The sequence below is a fragment of the Colletotrichum paranaense genome (genome assembly GCF_030867605.1).
Source record: "Colletotrichum paranaense strain IMI 384185 chromosome Unknown Scaffold_3.1, whole genome shotgun sequence".
NCBI lineage: Eukaryota > Fungi > Ascomycota > Sordariomycetes > Glomerellales > Glomerellaceae > Colletotrichum > Colletotrichum paranaense.
In genome coordinates, this window is record NW_026848961.1 from 941,560 (window position 1) to 961,079 (window position 19,520).

Genomic DNA, 19,520 nt, shown 5'->3' on the forward strand with positions numbered 1-19,520 from the left:
TTCCCCGACGTCTATTTGATCTTTTGTACTTGGGCCCAGCTTTTTCCAACTTCATCTCTTGAACAACCTATTGTCTGCATTCTTGCCTCCCCTCATCTTTGGCCGGATGGTTTGTAAGGTCAGCTCTTCTTTTCGTGGGTCTCGCAAGCACCCATAAACTTGTAAAATACACGAGATTTCCGTCACTTTATCTCTGACGTGAACACGTGTGTGCTCACTCGTAACGGCCAACGAGATACACCCTCAATTATTCCCGCTCATTCTTCAACGGTGGAGTGTAATCTCAATACCAAAACCTCGGCACCGGGGCTCCTACACAATGTCATCACGGCGCACAGAGGACGAGCTGGTGCTCCAGCACCACGATGAGGATGCCGACACCGAAAGAGGGGAGTACTCGGACTCGGACGACGATGCGGATGAGGACACGCCAATGATGCTGGGCCAGACCGATGGTGCGGTTGAGGCTGCCGATGCGCCACTCTCAAATGCGCCCCCCAAACCTCCGCCGCTACCTCTCGTCAAGAAGCCTGAGAAGCCACCCCCCGTAGCCTGGCGCGATCTGCCAAAGAAGCAGCAGTTGTTCGTGATTACGATGACGAGGTTAAGTGAGCCTCTTGTCCAGACTTCTCTCCAGGTATGTATCTCTTGAAGCTCCGTCAAGTACCTTCGGCGCAAAGTTTCGGAACATGGTATATCCATAGTGCTCTCACGCGCATTTCCGTATGGGAGAGGTTTGTCTTGAGAGTAACTTCCCACCCGCTAACACCGTCTTCAGTCCTACATGTTCTACCAACTCAAATGGTTCGACCCAACGCTGCCCGACTCCGTAATCTCAAGCCAGGCCGGCATCCTCCACGCCTCTTTCACAGCAGCACAGTTCATCACAGCCATGATCTGGGGCCGCCTCGCAGACTCAAAGCGCTTCGGCCGCAAGACGGTTCTCATGATCGGCCTCCTCGGCACCTGCTTCTCCTGCATCGGCTTCGGCTTTTCCCAGTCCTTTGCGCAGGCCCTCTTCTTTCGCTGTCTAGGCGGCGCGACAAACGGCAACGTCGGCGTCCTGCGGACAATGATTAGCGAGATCGTCCGCGAAAAGAAGTTCCAAGCCCGCGCTTTCATCCTGCTGCCCATGACCTTCAACATTGGTGTCATCATCGGGCCCATTTTGGGAGGTATCCTCTCCGATCCGGCAGGGAGCTACCCTTCCTTATTTGGGGATATTGCTTTCTTCCGCAAGTACCCCTACGCGACCCCAAACCTGCTCAGTGCAATCTTCCTCTCCTGCGCTGCCCTGTCCGTCTGGCTCTGCCTCGAAGAGACCCACGAAGCCCTCCGCGAAGAAGGCCCGGACCTCGGATCCCGCGTAGGATCAAGCATCGCCTCCCTCGTCCGTCGAATCGTTGTTCGTCGACGAAGGGGTTTGAACAGCAACGCAGACGCAGCCTATACGCCCCTCCACTCCAGCTCCGCAAGCACAACCGACGTCGACGTCGAACTCTCCCCGGAATCCGCACCACCACCGAAACAAAAACCCCGCCCGCGATACCGCCACCGCCTCCCCTTCCGTCGCATCTTCACCCGCAACGTCCTCATGACCTTCTCCGCGCACTTCTTCCTCGCCTTTCACGTCGGCACCTTCAACGCCCTCTGGTTCGTCTTCCTCTCGACCCCGACCTCCGCCTCCCCCCCGCACCTGCCCTTCCGCTTCTCCGGCGGGCTCGGCATGCCACCGCAGTCCGTCGGCATGGCCATGGCCATCCTCGGCGTCATCGGCATCAGCCTCCAGCTGCTCGTGTACCCGCGCCTGTCGGCGCACCTGGGCACCGTGAAAGCCTGGCGCCTGTTTTTGTATTTCTTCCCGGTGACGTATTTTCTGGTGCCGTACCTCGCCGTCGTGCCCACCACCGACGCCGCGCCGCCGCCGGGGCCGAAGGGCGGCCCGGCGATTTGGTTCGCTATTGTCGGGGTGTTGCTCTTCCAGGTTCTGGGGCGGACGTTTGCGCTGCCGGGGCAGACGATTTTGATCAATAACTGTACGCCGCACCCGTCTGTGTTGGGGACGATTCACGGGCTCGGGCAGAGTGTTAGTAGTGCGGCGAGGACAATTGGGCCTGTGTTGTGCGGATGGCTTTATGGACGGGGGCTCGAGGGCGGAGTGGTGGGTGCTGTGTGGTGGGGTTTGGCTGGTGTTGCAGTGTTGGGGGTGATGGCGAGCTGGGCTGTTTGGGAGGGAGATGGGCATGAGATTTGGATTGATGGGGATGAGGTTGCTGCTGAGGAGGAGGAGGAAGTGCACAGGCGGTAATGATGGGTTTATGGTAGAAGGATTGGGAGTTTGAAGGTTTGAGCCTGTATGCTTTTTCTCATACTCACTTACATAGCCTCCAGAGCAGAGTATAATAATTTGTAGATTTCTCCAAGGTATCTTAAACTACCTTAGCCTTCGTTACAGTTTCAACTCAAGGAGATACATAAATGCTGGTATGCACTACTACAGGGTAACAACGTACAGAGATATTCGCAAAGGCGCAGCTCTCCTTCACAGCACACGTACGCCTACCTCATGTCAACCTACATCCTTACTTACCTACGTTCTTAGAATAAACAGAATCGTTTCAAACACTATGAAGTCAGATGCAAACTCCATGCGCCCATCAGCTTGCCTCTCAGGTCAGGTAGAAAGAGTTAAAATGGCGGCTCTCTCGTTCTGGAGATTCCTCAGCGCTTTCAAGTTTGCTTGTCAAGCTGCTTCATTCTCGAACCAAAACCCTCTTGACATTACAGACGCAAGTGGAGGAAGGAAAGACTCCGACGTAAGGACCAATGAGTCCGTGGTGCAGGCCATGCGTGATGCAGGGGCCTTGGGCTTCATACCAGTTTCCAGGTTTTTTCTTCTTTCCGTTTATTTCGGCGGACGACATTAGAGCCTGCTGCTGCAGACCAAAAACGGAGTTTCAGACTGTCTCATTGCCAACAACGTGCTTGCCGGCTCTGCTAACTTATATCAGGGTTGTCGATCTTTGACATGCCATTGGGTGTTGGAGACTCAAGCGGGTTCCCGCAGCTTGGTGTAACGATGCTGTTGGAAGTGGTTGTGTGATTTATATGCTTGAAGCGCGGCAAAATCCTTGGCTCGACTCTCGCCAGCCTGATCGTGCAAGCCACCTGCCGCGTTTAACCTATGTACCTTTTCTCTCCTTCAGAGAATAATTCAAGTATTTAATAGTCATGCTGCTTGTGCTTGGGTCGTTCTACTATTCGTTCTGTCTGCTCTTTCAAACTCTTCCCTTGCTCTCTTTTTCTCTACGTCTACTTACTGAAGCTATTGAGCGTCGGAATCAAAAACCCTTTCCACAATGCGGATCGCCTCTATCCTTCTTCTTCTTCTGAGCCTCCTCTTTCGGGACTGTACGGGGGGGTCCACCTTCTACCGACCACCGGGCTCTGGTCCCGCCGGAGACTTCCGAGACAACCCCCAGTATACGTTGGGCGAGATAGTAAACCTCCAATGGGAGACTGACGACATGTCCATTGACTTATACCTCGTTCAAAAGTTACCTGAGGACGAGGTCGCTGCCATTTTGTTCGGTTAGTCAATTTAATGTAAAAGCAGTGAGCCCAACGCAGATCCTGCTTGCTCTACGGCTTTTGAAGTCAAAACATTTTACTTACCCGATTGATTCACAGTAGACGAATACCACACGCCCTTAGGCTGGGCCTGGAACGTCTCCCTCGATACCTTTCCGTCCTGGCATAGCCCGGATCTGAGTAACGTGTACTATCTGCACTTGCAGGCCTCTCTGCCTGTTGGCGTCATTGGTGCAGGTGTTGCGTCCCACTATTTCAACATCACCCCCAGCGCCGCGTCATCAGTCTCGTCGTCGGCCTCACCATCATCTTCGACATTGTGGACATCCGTTGCATCACCGACGACAACGCCGAGCGCAACGAGCACATCAGAGCTGGACCGTGATGAGCTATCGACTGGCGCAGTGTCTGGTATTGCGGTCGGAGCGACATTCATTGGGACACTCTTTGTAGTAGGATTAGCGGGATTTCTGTTCTGGCGGCGGTGGCGGACCAATAAAAAGAGGGAAGGGGAAGAATTAGGCGCGATCATCACTGCGAACGATGAAAACGAGATACATGTCTACAAGAGAGATGTATCCGAGCCATCGAGTGAATTATTTGTTGAGAGTACTCGACGCTTCGGAGCCGAGGGTTCGAAACTAAGTGAGATGAGGTTTGAGATGTCGGGAGATTCGGTCGTACGCAAATGAAACGTGGAGTTTGATCAAGCTGATGGAATTCGTGACTATTAATAACTAAAATTGAGATTTAAACGTGAATTATGCCCTCTCTTAAATACGGGGATATCGTCGTTAACATGTAGGATAGATGTATGGACACCATCTACTCTTGGTCAACTACACGACCAGTATAGGAATCCGAAGAGGTCGTGGCAGCTTCAGTAAATTCCTTCGTACATAGAGATGAGATTAAGAAGCGAAGGTTGAAGAGTCACATGATAAGCGTAATGACCGGTAGGCGTTTTCTTGAGTTTGACAATCTGGATTATAAGGCAGACTTCTCAACACAGAAATGAAATGTCTCTGAGCTTCCCATCTCTCAATTTCCATGGTTGGGTGAACTCCAGGTTTTGCATTCGCGCTAGTAATGCGATGGCTTTGTGTGACACATTTAATTGGTGTCGTCTGCTGCAGTCCCTTTTCAGCTTCACTCCAAAACCGCCCTGGACGGCGCAACTTCATGCCGAGCCTTCTGCGGCTGAACATAGCGGTCACGCATTCGAGACATTTGATCGATCTTCTTAGTGTAACGGTTTCAGACAGCCAATAATATCAAGATACCCAGATTGCCCTCTCATATCTGTTCTTGGATGCTGAACACGACATCGTCCCCAAGTCGTGATATTGAGCAACGAAAGACAAGCATGGATTACAGCAGACAACCATACTTTCCACCTCCGCCAGGTCAAGCTGGAAATCCACCACCGCCGATTCCGCTACGCCCAGAAACAACAGTGCCAGCAATTTCTCCTCCCCATGACTATTCGCGAGGGCAATTCCAACAACCTCAGACTGTGCAAAGTCCTCAATATGGCGGTCAACATCCTCAACAAACTTACCAGCCCACATACGGCGCTCCTTCTTACCATCAGAGCCCCCCCAACAGTCATAATTATCATCAACCAAGCTCCGTAAGCCGACCTGAGCCAACTCCTCAGAACTTTTATTCGAATGGCCAGCCTCCCTACACCCAGCCGTACTCACCCTCAGCAACGTACACGCACCCTAATCAAAGACCATCATCGTCCCAGAGTCCTAGTCTATCAAGTGCTCTGCAACAGGCGACCTCATTGTTTTCGGACAGTGACAAAGTTGTCAAGTCTTACCATGGACTCAAGAGCAAAGCCAGAGCCAAGTTCACCCAATTCGTCTCGCAGGGCGTGACACCTTCACAGCCTACCTACAACCCTCAGGTCCAGTACGCTCAGAACCACAACTCGCCGTATAACCCTTCACCATCGTCTACTTCTCCCGTTCATCCTCCTGGCGCTCAATACCATCAAACCCAGCAATCTTACTACCAGCATCCAAGCCCAATAGAAAACTTGGCAACTCCACCAGCACAGTCTCCCTACTATCACCCGCCCCCTTCTCAGGAACAGGCCTATCCTATACCATCTCATAGTTCAGCTGTGCTGTCACAGCAACGAGATCAGTATAGTCAACAGACTCAAAAGGATTCATCTCCTCATCATCTGGCTCATATCCCACAAACCCCCGGGAACGATGGTTCATCTGGCATGCCGACACCCAGTGCCATCTTTTATGGGAATGACAATCCCAATTCCGCCGTTCAGCAACACACTGTACCTGCAGCTTCAACCGCAACTCACACACCGCCTGTGGTAACACTGCAGCAACTTCCTGAGCATCAGCAGCATATTCAACTTGTCCAGGAAGGGACCTCTCGCCCAATTGAAGCTACGCAAGAGCCAGGAAGACCTACAGCAGGCGCTATTCATCCTTCGACCTCGCTGATAGAAGTCAATACCGCTGACTGCCCACCTTCTCAACCCCACATTGCCGAGAAGGTCGCTCATGTTTCTCACGAGGAAGTACCGGCAGCCAGTTTAGTCGACCAAATTTCTACAATCCTCGGCAATGTCAGCATTGGCGAAGCCACTTCATCGCAGAGCAACCCTCCGACGCCTGACGATGTCGACTTCCACGACTACAAAAGAGCCCTTCCCCGTGTCACCGAAAATGGGGAACCTAACGCAGTTGTTTGGGAATGCCCAGCAGACCGAGAGGTCAAGTATGAAACAGACTGGTATCATATATCAGACATACCAAACTTCCTCGTCTGCACACACTGCCACGAGAGGTGCCTTGCACAGACACCCCTGGGAGGCTCTTTCATACGCACCAGGCAACCGGAAGGACGTTGTCGGTTCAATGCTCCCCGAATCACCAGACTCCTGCTACCCGAGTGTCTCAAGCGCAAAGATATCACTCCTCTGCGGGAGTTCATGACAGCTCGACTCGATGTCCTGGACTGCAAAGGAGTCTCGGGTGCCGATGGCTTAGCAGGAATCAAATGGTACCAACCGCTTGACGACAGACTCGATGGCTTCGTATCCTGTGAGGCTTGTTATCAAGATATCGTGCTGGCAACATCGTTCCGTGACAAATTTGTTCCGCACGACTCACCCCAAGCATCTGATGCCGTCTGGGCCTGCGACATCTGTCTCCCCTTCATAAGTCGATCCATAGTCAGACTTTCAAAATCAGGAGTCGACGGCTGGAACTCATGGGTAGAAGCAGCAGCGAAGCACATTGCTCTGCCTGAATGCGACAAGGGGCCCGTATCGCCCTCCTCCAGACGCTGGATGCGACTACGCGGCGAGCGGCATCCGGATTTCAAAATGTGTGAAAAGTGCTACGAGAAACATGTGGCTCTGACGACAGTGGATAAGGACTTTGAGTCTATTCCACATGTGCCGAGTCACACAGGGTTAGACTGGATGGACGCCGCACTAGGCTATACAACGACGGAGCCTACACCCATCACATGCAGCATGAACAGCTTGCCCGTTGAGGTCGCGCTCACAGATGCCAAGGGCTTTCAGGACATCAACGTTCTCTACCGTGCTCTGGAGGTCATCCTCTCCTGCCCACCGTGTACCGAACGGGGCATCATCAACGGCACGTGGTACACGTTGACCGGCGGCGGCTGCGACGGCTATAGGATCTGTGCCCCATGCCACGCAGCCTTCATCACCCCATTCGGACTGGACCGATTCTACGAGAAATCTCAGAGCGAGGAAGCAGGAGAGACCTACTTCTGCAGCTTCGAGCGGTCCTCGGCCCCGCGATGGGTCGAACACATGAACCGCAACGCCGAAGCCGTCGAGACCGGCGTCTGGTCCCGCTACTCCGTTTTCGTGCGCAAATTCGCCGGCGTCCCGCACTGCGCCAAGGAGAACCTCGTCGACAACCGCCGCTGGTATGGGTGGGACGACTGCACAATCTGCCCAGAGTGCTACATCACCTTCTGCCAGGAGAGCTCGCCACCTCCCCCTAGTCTGACAATGGAATTCAACAATGACCTTGTCGTCGAGAAGAGGATGTGCTGCCTGTACTCCCCGCGCATGCGGCAAAAGTGGATTGAGGCGTGCGAGGCGGGCAAAGCGGAGGCGCTGATTGAGTTCTCGAGGGTGCGGCACGGGGTTTGGGTGCAGACTGTGCTGCAGGTCCAGGCGCTTCGCCAGATGCAGGATATGCAGATGATGAATGCCATGCATGCGGGCTTCATGAGTGTCACGTACCAAGGCATTGAGGGCATCAAGGTGGTTTCTGGCACGACAGATGGGCACGAGCATGGGAATAGTCAACTTGGATGGCATGCGACGGAGGAGGGCGCGACGAGCGCAGCTTTTCGGAATCAGATGCAGATTGGAATGGCTCAGTCTAATAGTTCGAATACATGGATGACGATATGGCAGTTGCTGCTGAAATGGTCAGAGTATGAGTAGCGTGAGCAGGCCACAGCAAGACGGGTGTGCGGTTTTAGCTAGTTTCTCTATTCGACTTCATTTATGAGCATCCTTTAGTGACAGCCTAGCTATGTTATTCGCCAGCGGTATTCATCACCTCTTACATTCGCGAGACTAACATACACCCGAGAAATACAGCCACGATAAAGCAAAGTTCTTTCAACCAAATTTCAACCACAGTTTCAAGGATAGTAGACGGACCCGACGAGCTGCTAAATCCTACAGGTGTATCGGGACTCGATTGAGTCCTGTCAGATTCGCGTCTATGTATTTAATGTGAGACGACAGCTCATGGAATATTTGGATTACATTGGTATGTATATGCACACCAACAACCCATAAATACCTAGCTCAAAGTCTATGACGGAATAGTTGGCTCAAAAACGTCCTCTAAAACATCAACAACACCACTCATCCAGCTATCCCACGACGTAGGATCCTCCTCATCCTTGTAAAACTTGAGCCATCTCAGCAAAATCCGGTACGACCCCTTCTTCAATCCCAATCCTATCGTAGCCGTAGCATCAAGGATGCTGTAAGACCACCCAGCCTGGTAACTCGTCTGCGGCAGCCACCCATTCTGAATCATGTTGGACCCGAGTATATCCACGCCCGCAACCGTGCCATTCTCCTTCATCGACGTCTCCGTGAGGTTGTCGAACTTAATGCTAGGATTGAAACCGTACCATGTCGGCGTGAAATTCGTGCTCGCGCGCACAATATCGAAGCGGAACTTGCGCACCGGCTGCAGCGAAGTGAAGAGCGCGACCGGGTAGTCCGGGTACTGGAACGAGAAGACGCGGTAGTTACCAATGTCGGCTTTATCGCCGTTGGCAAAGACCTGCGGGGCCGAGAGGGGATCGCGCGTCGGCGTCAGGGCATTGGCGCGCTGCTTCGCGGTGATATTCTTCGTGCCGACGACGGGTGTGCTGCTGTAGTTGTAGGCTGGGCCCATGTACGGAATCGTGAAGGTCTCGTTGGTGGAGGAGGAGATGCCGATGAAGCCGGAGAAGAGCGGGACGAGGCTGGCGTCTGGTGATGATGGGGGCGTGATTGAGAACGTGACGTTGGCGGAGCCACTGGCTGGAACGGTGAGTTGGCTTCCGCTCGCGAAGTCGACCTTGGCTGAGAAGGACGAAGGGATGTAACCGACTTGCGCGGTGCGGCTTGAACCCTCTGAGAATGGCGCTGCACCAGCAGCAGGCACGTTGGAGAAGCTGTAGGTGATGTCGGTTCCCGACGGGTTGTCGATGGTAAAAGTAGCCTCCTCGACATCAACCAATTTGAACTCCCCTGGAGATACCACTGTTCTCGGGAACACGGCTTTGTGAGCCTGAACCAGACCCGCGCCTTGTTGAATTGCAGGCGCCATCAAATCATAGTCTGCCATGTTGACTTGCTTTGCAGTGGTTTGTATCAGCTCAAAGATCTCTTCGACAGACAAGTCGGGATTCTGTGACTTGATCAGAGCATATAAACCAGAGATGTAAGGCGTCGCCATGGACGTGCCGCTGATGATGCCGAAACCGCCGCTATTCTCCATGAGCGGGAACGTGGCTAGGATCGCTCCGCCTGGGGCGGCTATCTGGGGCTTGAACGCGAAGTCGGCGTTGGGTCCTAGGTGGCTGTCAGCCAATACATCAAGAAGAGCTGACAGCGACAATAGCGAGACATACCGAGACTGCTGAAGTTGTTTGGAGATCCGCCACCGACTTGATCCACCAGAAGAGGCGTCTGGGACTCAACAAGCAACTTGTACTGTCCGGTGCTCTTGGCCGCATTCGAGAGCGTCTCGTCGATAACGCTGCCCATGGAGTAGACATACCCATCTGCAGTGAGAGACGGTGTTGGCACAGCGTGGCCTTTAATGAAGACATCATCGATGGTAGGATCCGGGTACGTAATGACACGAGTGAAGTTTGCCGCAGAGGCATATGTCTGGACCTGCGTCGGCGAACAAGAAGGCCCTCTCTTGACGGCGACAATATAGTCGGAGATTGGCCCCTGAAGACTACTGGCTGGCGGGTAATCGGAAGCCGAGCAGCCAAACTTGTACCCTGACGTATTTCTCCCGGCCCAAGCAACAGGATACTCCCCTTCCGGGAATGGATGCAATGCTCCGTAGCGGAATTCGGCACCGTTCGAGTCACGGATCGGGTACGTTGGAAACTTTGCATTCTCCACAGACGCAACGCCGAGCCCGTCATCAGCTCCGCCCGGCAAGTTGATGGAAAACATACCTTGCGTGCCAGAGTTGCCAGCAGCAGCGACAACAGCTACACCTTTCGCTCTCAGCGCGGCCACTGCAGCAGGGAGAATCGACCTAGGATAGCCCGACCAGGTCCCAAACTCTCCAATCGAGATACTCACAACGTGAGCACCCTCCTCAACAGCCCTCTGCATAGCCGCAACAATAGCATCGTCCGAAGCGCTCCCATCGCACCCAAAGACGCGGTACATGCCCAGCGTCGCCCTGGGAGCAACGCCAACGAGACCGGGAAAAATGGAAGCGTTTGAGGAAACTTCCATACCGATAATGCCCGCCACATGAGTGCCGTGGAAGCTGTCAAAGCACCCCGGTCTCGGGTCCGGGCCCGGATTCGGGGTGGAGTTGCTGAACCCGTAGTCGTCGCCGACAAAGTCGTAGCCAAACTCGACCTTGCAGCCTTTTCCGAAGCATCCTCCCAGGGCGGGGTGCAGGTAATCGATTCCCGTGTCGATGACGGCGACGCGTACGCCCTCGCCGAGCACGCCCTTTGCGTGAACGCGGTCGACACCCGTCATGGCGTGAGGGCTATTCCAGTCGACGTCCGCCCTCCGAGAGAGCAAAGATTTGGATTGCTCTCTGCTGCTTTCAAAGTTGCGGGTGGCGTGTTTTTCGTGGCCTTTGCCGCTGGAAGGGGACCTCTTCACATTATTGCTTGGGCGATGAGGGTGCGCCACGCTCTGGACGGGAACAACATTCTGGACACCCGGAAGAGCTCGCAACTTTTCACTGTCCGAGTCGTCGTCCAGAGAGACCGATACTCCGTAAAAGACACTCTTGTCGGTGTACTCATATCGCACTCGTAGTGGAATAGACGCTTCGGCTGCCTTGCTGGCGAGATCATGCGGACTGATGCTGAGCCCTTCGGCCGCGGAATCTGTGGACAACTCGACAAAGTACGTCTTCGGCACTGCTTGGGAGGTAGCTACAGCAAGACAGCAAGCCGCTGCCGCGGCGAAGTGGGCGATGAGACGCATCGTCAACTAGACGATCGGGCGGCTTCTCTCCGGACAGACAAGTCTTGGAAAGACTCTAAAGCCGAACGTGCCCCAGACCGTATTCATTGTGCGACTATGCTGTGATTTTAAGAGTTCAAAGTCCGATTGCCATGGATGGTCGTCAATACGACACCGAGATAACCGGTTGTGGGTCGTGACGGAAAGGGCGGGGTTTTCTCGTATTTGGCAGATCTTAATTCCCTGGCCCAATCGACTGCTATTTCTAGGCCGGGGATAGAATAGGAGAGTCCGCTTGTGGGCCAAGGCGAACTTGCGGGAGCCAAAGCCCGTGAGGTTGTAGTCAAAGTTCTAGCATAATATAGTCCTGGTTTAGAGAAATAGATGGAGAGAATATCATGCCGTCAATTACGCATATATTTTAAGCTCGACGAGAAACCTTTTTTCCCTGGCTCAAGTAAGTCGACTTATGGACAGGTAAGTTTTATCAAGGTTGTGATGAAGGTGACGCAAGACGTGATTGTCTCAAAATCGTTACCGGTCCACGGAATCGTTGTAAAGCAGATTTAATTGTCTGGATGTATCTTCAAAGTTTTGTCTCACCAGTCCATTCCCCAACCGACCTCTCTCAAGATCTCTTTGGAGACCATAGTCAGGACATGAGTTCATCACCAAAAACTTGGCGTCAATTTTCTTCATTCTCCACCATCTACCTCCACGCTCACACGTAGTGGCGTGATCTATTTCTTCTTCTGGCCAGCAACGACAGTGATCTCCTTGGGGAGCTCGGCCACGTAGGGCAGGAACTCGGGCTGACCGGGGATGTACTTGCGCAACACTTCGGGGACCTTGAAGCCATCGGGCGTCTGGTAGTTCTCCATGATGCAGCAGAGGGTTCTCTCGGTAGCGCAGAGGGTCTTTATTGTGGTCAGTATGAGCGACACATACGCAACACCAAAAGTGGCATCAGAGGAGATAACTTACAGCGTTGAGAGCGTGGACGTACTCCTTGCGGCCACCACCGGGCGCCTTTGTGGGGCAAAATGTCAGCAAATTTCCTGTTTAGGAGAACTACCATAGCTTCTTTGATGGGACTCACCTCCTTGGCCTTCTTGACACCGTAACGGACCTCGAGCTCGCGGGTCTGGTAATCCGTGCCTGTCATCCATGTTAGCATTGCTGAACCATAGTGTGCGTAGGAATTTGATCTTACAGTTGGAGCAAGACACAAGCTCCTTGTACTCCTGCTGGAAGGGGAACCAAGCCTCCAAATCGTACTTCTTAGCGGCGGCGTTGTTCCTGATTATGTCAGTATTCCTCCATAGTTGACAATATCTAAAGGGTTGCTTACAGAGCACCAGAGACGATGGAAACAACCCTGTAATTATAAGTCAGCTTTCAAGCCCCAAAACTCTGGTTTGATGTAGCCTACCGGTAGGGAAGACCCAGGCTCTTGTAGAACTCCTCAGAAGCGGCAATCATCTCGTCAAAGTGCTTCCAGCTGTCTTCGGGCTTGCAGAAGATGAACTGCTCAATCTTCTCGAACTGGTGCACACGGAACAGGCCCCAGGCCTCCTTGCCGCTATACAGGTATATCATGTTAGTCAAAGTCTACAGAGGGGGGTAAGAGCGTCATTTCGAACGTACTGCTTGCCGGCCTCCTTGCGGAAACATGTGCTGTAACCGGCGTACTTGATGGGCAGCTGACCGCCCTGGATCCACTCCTCGCTGTGAAGTGCGGAGAGGGGCTGCTCACTGGTAGCAATGAGATACTTCTCTTCACCATCACCCGTAACCTTGTACCTGGAGAATCTGTCAGAACACTAAATAGTGAATTTCGGATTGGGGGGTCCGCCCTACAGCTCCTCGTCGAAATCCTCAAGCTGGGCGGTCTTGGCCATCTGGTTGCGGTTCATAAAGAAGGGAGGCTGGTTGGGAGTGTATCCCTTGTTGAAGAGGAACTCAAGACCGTAGTTGATGAGCGCCTGGTTCCTGTTCGCGGGGGTCAGCTTCCCTATCGCTACCGCAAGCCTCACCCTTTCTTCTCCTCTGGCCAAGAACGTACAGGAACAGTCCGTAGCCGGTCAAGCAGTATCCTCTGTGACCGACAAGCTTGATAGCGCGCTCAGGGTCGTAGCCTGCAAGTCTGGTAACAATCTGGTGGTGGCTAAGCGTCTGCTCAGTCTTGGCACCGAGTCCGGCCTCGGGCTTCCATTCGCGCTCCGTGACGTTGTTGTCTTCGTTGTCGCTGATGGGAACGGACTCATGAACGTAGTTTCCGATGCTCTTGGCCTTGGCGTTGAGCGTGACGAGCTTAGCTGTCGCCTCATCCTCCTTGTCCTTCTTCTGCTTCTGGAGATCCTCCTTCTTCTTGAGCAGGTCGTCGGCGTTCTCCTTGTTCTTCTTCTTCATACCAATCTCCTTCTGCACAGCGTTGATCTCGCTTCCGATCTGCGTCGCAGAGTATTGGGTCTTGCGGTGGTCTATTCGGCTCCGGAGAGGTTCGTGTTAGCCCACATTTGTCCTTCCTACGATGTGCGCGCAGCTATGGGCATAAGGCCTGGTTGGATTGGGAATTCGTACCATCCCACAGAGCGATAACCTCGTCGACAATCTCGACGGGTGCATGGCGACGGCGCTGGGAGTCGCGGATCTTCTCAGGGTCACCACCGCGCTCCTTGATGAAATCTTGGAGGTCGAGCATGATTGTAGCTTTTGGTGGGGGTAGAAGGGAGGTTGGCGGGGCGGACTATAGTAAAGTGTACTCGTTAAAAAGGCAATCCACACACGCGTTCCGAGAAGAGTACAGCTTACACGTTCCTTGGGACTGCGGATGGTTTGCAGCTACGTCGGCGTGACTCTCTCGAGGTGACTCAGGAGCGACTTTGGAGGGTGGTAAATTGTCGTTGCTGGATGGTGGTGGGGTTCTTTGGCGGGGGCGGGGCTGAGGCGGTCAAACGCAAGGGGTCTTTCGCGCCTGCCTTTACCGTTACCTCGACCTACCTACGCGCTCATGCGACACATTCAATCACTCAATGTACAGCCACCAGGGGAAGACAAGATGCGTCAAATGCAACCCAATTTTAGTGCAATTGTGACCCAGTCATATTGCATACCGTGGTGAAGCGCAAGATGTTCTCCTTTGCCTTCCAGAGCGCTAGCTATTGTACAGTTCTGCCGTGAATACCTTGAAGAAACGAACCCCCAGACCCTTTTATTCCCCGCCCTCGAGATCATTTTCGCCAATGTCCAATGTTACATGATCGCTAGGTATTCAGGCCTGAGTGGCCTCCTCGACCTTGGTCTTTTTCGATGAGTCATCTTCCTCCGCAGGCTCTTCGGCCTTGCGCTTCGTGCCATTGGATTCTGCACCGTTTGCCTGGGTTTCTTCGGGCTTGGGCTCCTCCTTGGCCTTCTTGCGTACAAGGCCAGTAAGATCGGTAGCAGTCTTCTTGGCTTCCTCGACGCGAGCTTGTGTTTGAGCCGCAGATTCACCAATAGCCGCTCCAAGAATTCCGCCCAAGCCTTCACCACCGAGAGCAGCGTTGACGTCGATTGGTGGCTTACGAAGTTCCACGAGCTGTGCATGGTTAGCAAAGGTACCGTCGAGGACAAAGTATGGTTACTCACGCGCTGCTCCATATCCACAATCATGTCCTTGACGTCGGTAATCGTAGCTCGGGTGACCTCATTGTCTTCCGGAGATGCCATGGTCGCGAGTTCAACTTCCTTGTTCTGGAGCTTGAGCTTGGTGCTGTTGATGGCTGCTTCCAGCTCATTTGCGGCCTCCTCGCGAAGCTTCTCGTCGAAAGGCTTGCTCTCTCCTTGCTCACCCTCTTCATGAGTGGTTGTTACGGATGAGAACTCAAGCGCCAACGAAAGCTTGAAGTGCGCCTCGGCAATAACTTCCGAATCCTCGCTGTACAGCTCCTTCTTGTACTTCAAAGACTTGCGCGAGTCCTCAATGGCGTCGGGGTATCTAATTTCTGTTAATGCCGGAAGCCTTAGTGCAGGGTACCTCGGCAGGTGCTTACCTCTCATTCTCTAGGGAAATCTCGGCAAGAAGATCATGGGTATCCGCAAGGCGCTCCTTGACATGTTTGATGCTGAGCTTCTCGCCATCGACTTGCTCTTGTGCTTTGCCATTAGGCTCCACCTTCTCCAACTCTTCCAGCTGTCTGCTGTAGAGAATGCGAGCCATGTCGAGCACGCCGAACGCAACAGCGAGATCGTCATCTTCCTCCTCTTCTTCTTCGTCACCCTCGGCCTAATAACAGGTTAGCTCCAATTGACAGTCGTCGACGAATCTGGATCGCAAGTCTTCAATCAACTCATTGATGAAAGAGCGAGACTTGTTCAGCCCGAGACCAAAGGAGCGGAATCTAGCTTACCTCCTCCTCATCCGAGTCGTCCTCAAAGTTTTCGTCGCCAGTGAATTGGAACAAGGGCTTCTTCTCCTCGACAGTCTCCTCGGGCTTCGCTCCGCTCGTCTCACTTGCAACAATCGCAACACCCTCCTCAGTTATTCTCTGCGCCTCGGTTTCGGCTGGCGCCTTGGTCGACATGGGCTCGGCAGTGGTCTTCTTCGGGACCTTGGACTTGGGTTTGGCCGCCTTCTTCTCACCAGCGGCCTTGCCCCCGAGGACGTCGCTCTTGCTCTGGCCAACCTTGAACACACTGCGACCGTAGAGGAAGAGAATCTCAGCATTCGCAGGTTGCATTTCGCCATTGATCTCATCTTGCAGCTCCGCAGCCTTCGTAAAGCAGTCGGTAGCTTCCTCGTACTGCTTCTTTGCGTACAGAGCGGTTCCCTTGGCAGTCAGGTCGGCGAGGGTGACCTTCTTGGAGTTGACGTCCTCCTCAGACTCTTCACCGATCGTGGCTGGCGTGTCCTGTTGTGTCGGCGCGGGCGCATCCTGCTTGATCTCTGGATTTGCGACAGCCTCCACAGCTGGGGCCTCGGCGACGGGGGCCACTGCGACAGGGGCCTCTGCGATAGGGACCTCTGCGGCGATCGTAGGCTGTTCGGGTGCGTCGGCCATTGTGGGAATTGGGTTGATGTTGCTGATTGATAATTGGAAGGATGAAATAGCAGAAAGATTTGTGGACGATGGGAAACAGGATGAACGAGGTAAGAAAGGCAATTGCGAAAAGAGAATTGGCAGCCTTTGTCAGTCTGTGGTGTGACGCGCGAGCTCTGGGGAAGGCGCGTTGATTGGGGAACGAAGCTGCAGGGATAGCTTCCGCTCGGCACGTAAAACGAGTTAAACCCAATCAAAATGGCGGGTGCGTGCTGGGCTTCTTCACTGTGCTTTGCACTGTAGGTTGCATCAATCCCATGGATCAATTCCGGGATAGGCCAGCAGGGTGTCGCTGCCAATGCCTTGATTACATGTTTGCCTTGGCAATCGCCGTACGCCTAAATGGCATTCCCCTTTCCTTTCTCCTCTCAACAATGCCCAGTCTCTGACTTGAACCGCAAACATCTGGTTGGAGAAGGAACTACAGCTGCATGTTTGCTGAAGGCGTGCGACTTGGCTGTCCTCTCAAGTGAGCTGACGAGCCTTTGAAGAGGCTCTGCCAGATGAAAGCCTCGCTCAGTAACAGCTCAATGTCCTTCTCCGTCCAAGATTTTGTTGGTAAGCTTTGCAAAAACATCATTATTTCCTGAAAATCCATCTTGACAAGCTTGTCTGACCACTTGACCAGGAAAGCCGCGCACACGTATAAATGAAACTCCGAAAAGCCTTGTTCTTCGGCCTATAGGTGGTTAGATGGTGCCAGTAATCAGACGTTGATGGAATATTCTCACCAAGTACGTGTCCCACATCCTGATCGTATTCCTTACACTTATCTCTCTCATCAAGAGACAGTTCATCCATCGAAAGCTGAATTGAATGAACTCGACGTGCTCCTTTTCGAGGTGCTTCGCCAGCCCTGCATCAATCCTTGCGGTGAGATCGCGGAGGGCCGCAACCTGCCTCTGAATGCCTGGCTGGGCCACAATGTAGTGGTCTTGTATACCGTCTAGCAGCTTTGTCAAGCACCAGAATGAATCTGCTTCTACAGCGTCAAGAACCGATTTTGGCAGCTGACCAGGGTCCATGCCCGATTCAATATCGGAGTCTGCGACGTATGTGCTCAAGAAAACCTGCCAAAACGGCGTTACCAAGTCATTGATGCCCTGGACGTAGCCGCTGGCAGGGTGTCGCACTGCCCATAAGTACAGGATTCGTTCCAGAGATCTCTGCGTCGCTTCGTACGAGTAAAGTTCGATGTGAGGGTTCGTTCTTGGAACGTCGATACTGATTTGATGCCAAATTGCCTCGTCTAAACCTCTGGCTTTTCCGGGTGCCGCTGGGGTGGTGCCACCTCCCCCACTACTGCTGCCGCGTTCGAAAGCCTGCCTAACGCCATCGAGATACTCTTTACGTTTTCTTTCTAGAGTTGCGACTCTCCTCTCGCTGTTGGTCGGTAGGTAGCTCAACAGGAGTTGCCATGTCATAGCACGAACCTCCTGGGGAACGCCGGACCAAGCTAGTTGCCGAAGTTCCTGTAGCGGTATTGTTGAGGCCTGTAGGAGCTTCTTGAACTTGTTGATACGAGTAATTCGTGAATTCGCAGCATCAATCTCTTTTGGTGTTGCATCGTCGGGTATGACTGGGTGATCGATTAGGTGCAGCGCGTTCGCCGGGTCTGTCGCAGTCAGCACGGTCCATTCCAACATCACGCGACACCACTTACCCCTCAAAATTTCTTTATACTGTGGACGCAAGATTTTGCCCTCGCTCTTCTTCGGCATGGGATAGGTTGGCGCAGGTCTTTCGATCGCAATGTCCGCACTATTCGAGTATCTCCTCGTGTGTAACCCTAAACCGAACGAGTCGTTCAAGGGCGACAGACCTCCGTTGGGATCTGACCTATTTTGCGCGGCTTTCTTGCGTGTTCGTCGCTTCAAGTTAGACAGGCTTGGCAGGCCGAAGTCGTCACCATCATCGTCCTCGTACCCCATCATGTCCTCCTCATCCTCGTCGGCTTTCCAGTCATCGTTGGTGTTGGAAAGGAAATTGATATAACTTTTAATCGGAGGGGACGACAGGCCCGACTGTGGGCGCGAGGGGGGAGAGGCATCGCTAGGCCGGCCTTTGGTAGAGTGTGAGGAAGGAGGCGTCTTCGGTCTGGAGGAGGTGCTGGACAAGTTGCTGGCTCAAGTTAGCTGAGGGTGTCGGCGCGACTCCAAGATGGGAAGAGTCCGCACAGTGAATCGAATTTGAGAATATCGGCATGAGAGTAGGCTGCTCCGACAACCAGGTTCGGGTCGCGACCGGTTCTTTTCGATGCGTTCTCGCGTGGGGGCGGCTTCCAAAATGGCGATGCAGAACTACCCCAAGTCAGTTCCAAACTGCGTCGGCGATGCAGCCAAGGCAACGTACTCTGAGCGGTCTGCGCCGTCAACGAAATATCAACGTTAGCCAGGAATTTCCGAGTTTAGTCTCAAGAGCCGAGGCTATGCAGCAACGGGCAGCTCGAGTTCAAGAGGTATGACGAAACCCACCGACTTGGACCATCTCCTGCTGCGGGGCAATTAGCATGCGATGACAGGCCCGGGCAGGGGTTTGGGGGAGCATACCTGTTGCGAGGGCTTCTTCCCACTCCCTGAAGAGGAGAACATGGTGATACTTCTCTATTGAGACCGTGTCATTGTGTGTCTTGGTGTTGAGATGCGCCAGACGAGTCGCCTGAGCTCCGAACAAGTGACCAGTGGCCGGACCCTTGCCTCACATTAGTGTACCGCACGCCGCTTTGAGCAGCAGTTGAAGTGGAGTGGGGGGAGGAGGTCACTGTGGCTGAAGGATGCGGTTTCAACTGCGTCGTTGTGGCGGCCGAGGTGCAAGTCTAAATGGTAGCGCAGATGCTTCTTCCACCCTATATTGATGAGGCGGGAAGGAATCTGGGGAAGTCTAAGTAAACCGCAAGAAACTACTCCCTAAGAAGATGATTCTTGCAAGGGATGTATTCACTTATTGCGAATGGTAGAACGAACATTGCGGTACCTTGCATGAACGGTCTAACTGTACGGATGCGGTTACCAAACTCTCCTCATCTCATTACATGCCGCAGCAAGCCAGTCTTGCTACCCAGTCACGTGACTCTTCCCACTCAGGTACGGGACCCAACACATCGCAGGTCCGTACTCCGTATGGCAGAG

General features: G+C 53.4%; 7 protein-coding genes across 7 annotated transcripts; 3 read left to right on the top strand and 4 right to left on the bottom strand.

Moving 5' to 3' along the window:
• Nucleotides 1-319: 319 nt before the first annotated feature.
• On the top strand, nt 320-2,308 carry CPAR01_03857 (major facilitator superfamily transporter; the record flags this gene model as incomplete). The annotated part of the gene is made up of 2 exons (XM_060488143.1): nt 320-637; nt 779-2,308. The coding sequence occupies 2 exons, from the start codon at nt 320-322 to the stop codon at nt 2,306-2,308; spliced, it is 1,848 nt and encodes a 615-aa protein (XP_060352349.1).
• A 1,051-nt stretch (nt 2,309-3,359) lies between these two features.
• Nucleotides 3,360-4,283, top strand: CPAR01_03858 (uncharacterized protein; the record flags this gene model as incomplete). The annotated part of the gene is made up of 2 exons (XM_060488144.1): nt 3,360-3,591; nt 3,715-4,283. 2 exons carry the CDS (start codon nt 3,360-3,362, stop codon nt 4,281-4,283), a joined length of 801 nt encoding a protein of 266 aa, XP_060352350.1.
• Nucleotides 4,284-4,957: 674 nt separating this feature from the next.
• CPAR01_03859 (uncharacterized protein) lies at nt 4,958-8,068 on the top strand (the record flags this gene model as incomplete). Its single annotated transcript, XM_060488145.1, has 1 exon — nt 4,958-8,068. The coding sequence occupies one exon, from the start codon at nt 4,958-4,960 to the stop codon at nt 8,066-8,068; it is 3,111 nt and encodes a 1,036-aa protein (XP_060352351.1).
• A 379-nt stretch (nt 8,069-8,447) lies between these two features.
• Nucleotides 8,448-11,332, bottom strand: CPAR01_03860 (peptidase; the record flags this gene model as incomplete). Its single annotated transcript, XM_060488146.1, has 2 exons — nt 8,448-9,706; nt 9,766-11,332. 2 exons carry the CDS (start codon nt 11,330-11,332, stop codon nt 8,448-8,450), a joined length of 2,826 nt encoding a protein of 941 aa, XP_060352352.1.
• A 719-nt stretch (nt 11,333-12,051) lies between these two features.
• CPAR01_03861 (seryl-tRNA synthetase) lies at nt 12,052-14,015 on the bottom strand (the record flags this gene model as incomplete). Its single annotated transcript, XM_060488147.1, has 10 exons — nt 12,052-12,228; nt 12,296-12,340; nt 12,411-12,469; nt 12,525-12,610; nt 12,663-12,689; nt 12,744-12,893; nt 12,959-13,114; nt 13,172-13,303; nt 13,377-13,794; nt 13,895-14,015. The coding sequence occupies 10 exons, from the start codon at nt 14,013-14,015 to the stop codon at nt 12,052-12,054; spliced, it is 1,371 nt and encodes a 456-aa protein (XP_060352353.1).
• A 570-nt stretch (nt 14,016-14,585) lies between these two features.
• CPAR01_03862 (histone H1-binding protein) lies at nt 14,586-16,353 on the bottom strand (the record flags this gene model as incomplete). Its single annotated transcript, XM_060488148.1, has 4 exons — nt 14,586-14,891; nt 14,942-15,290; nt 15,346-15,578; nt 15,703-16,353. The coding sequence occupies 4 exons, from the start codon at nt 16,351-16,353 to the stop codon at nt 14,586-14,588; spliced, it is 1,539 nt and encodes a 512-aa protein (XP_060352354.1).
• A 460-nt stretch (nt 16,354-16,813) lies between these two features.
• CPAR01_03863 (GTPase-activating protein gyp1) lies at nt 16,814-19,083 on the bottom strand (the record flags this gene model as incomplete). The annotated part of the gene is made up of 5 exons (XM_060488149.1): nt 16,814-17,071; nt 17,160-18,007; nt 18,056-18,513; nt 18,570-18,754; nt 18,871-19,083. Coding segments are annotated over 5 exons (1,962 nt in total), but the record flags the coding sequence as incomplete, so codon positions are not given.
• Between the last annotated feature and the right edge of the window lie 437 nt (nt 19,084-19,520).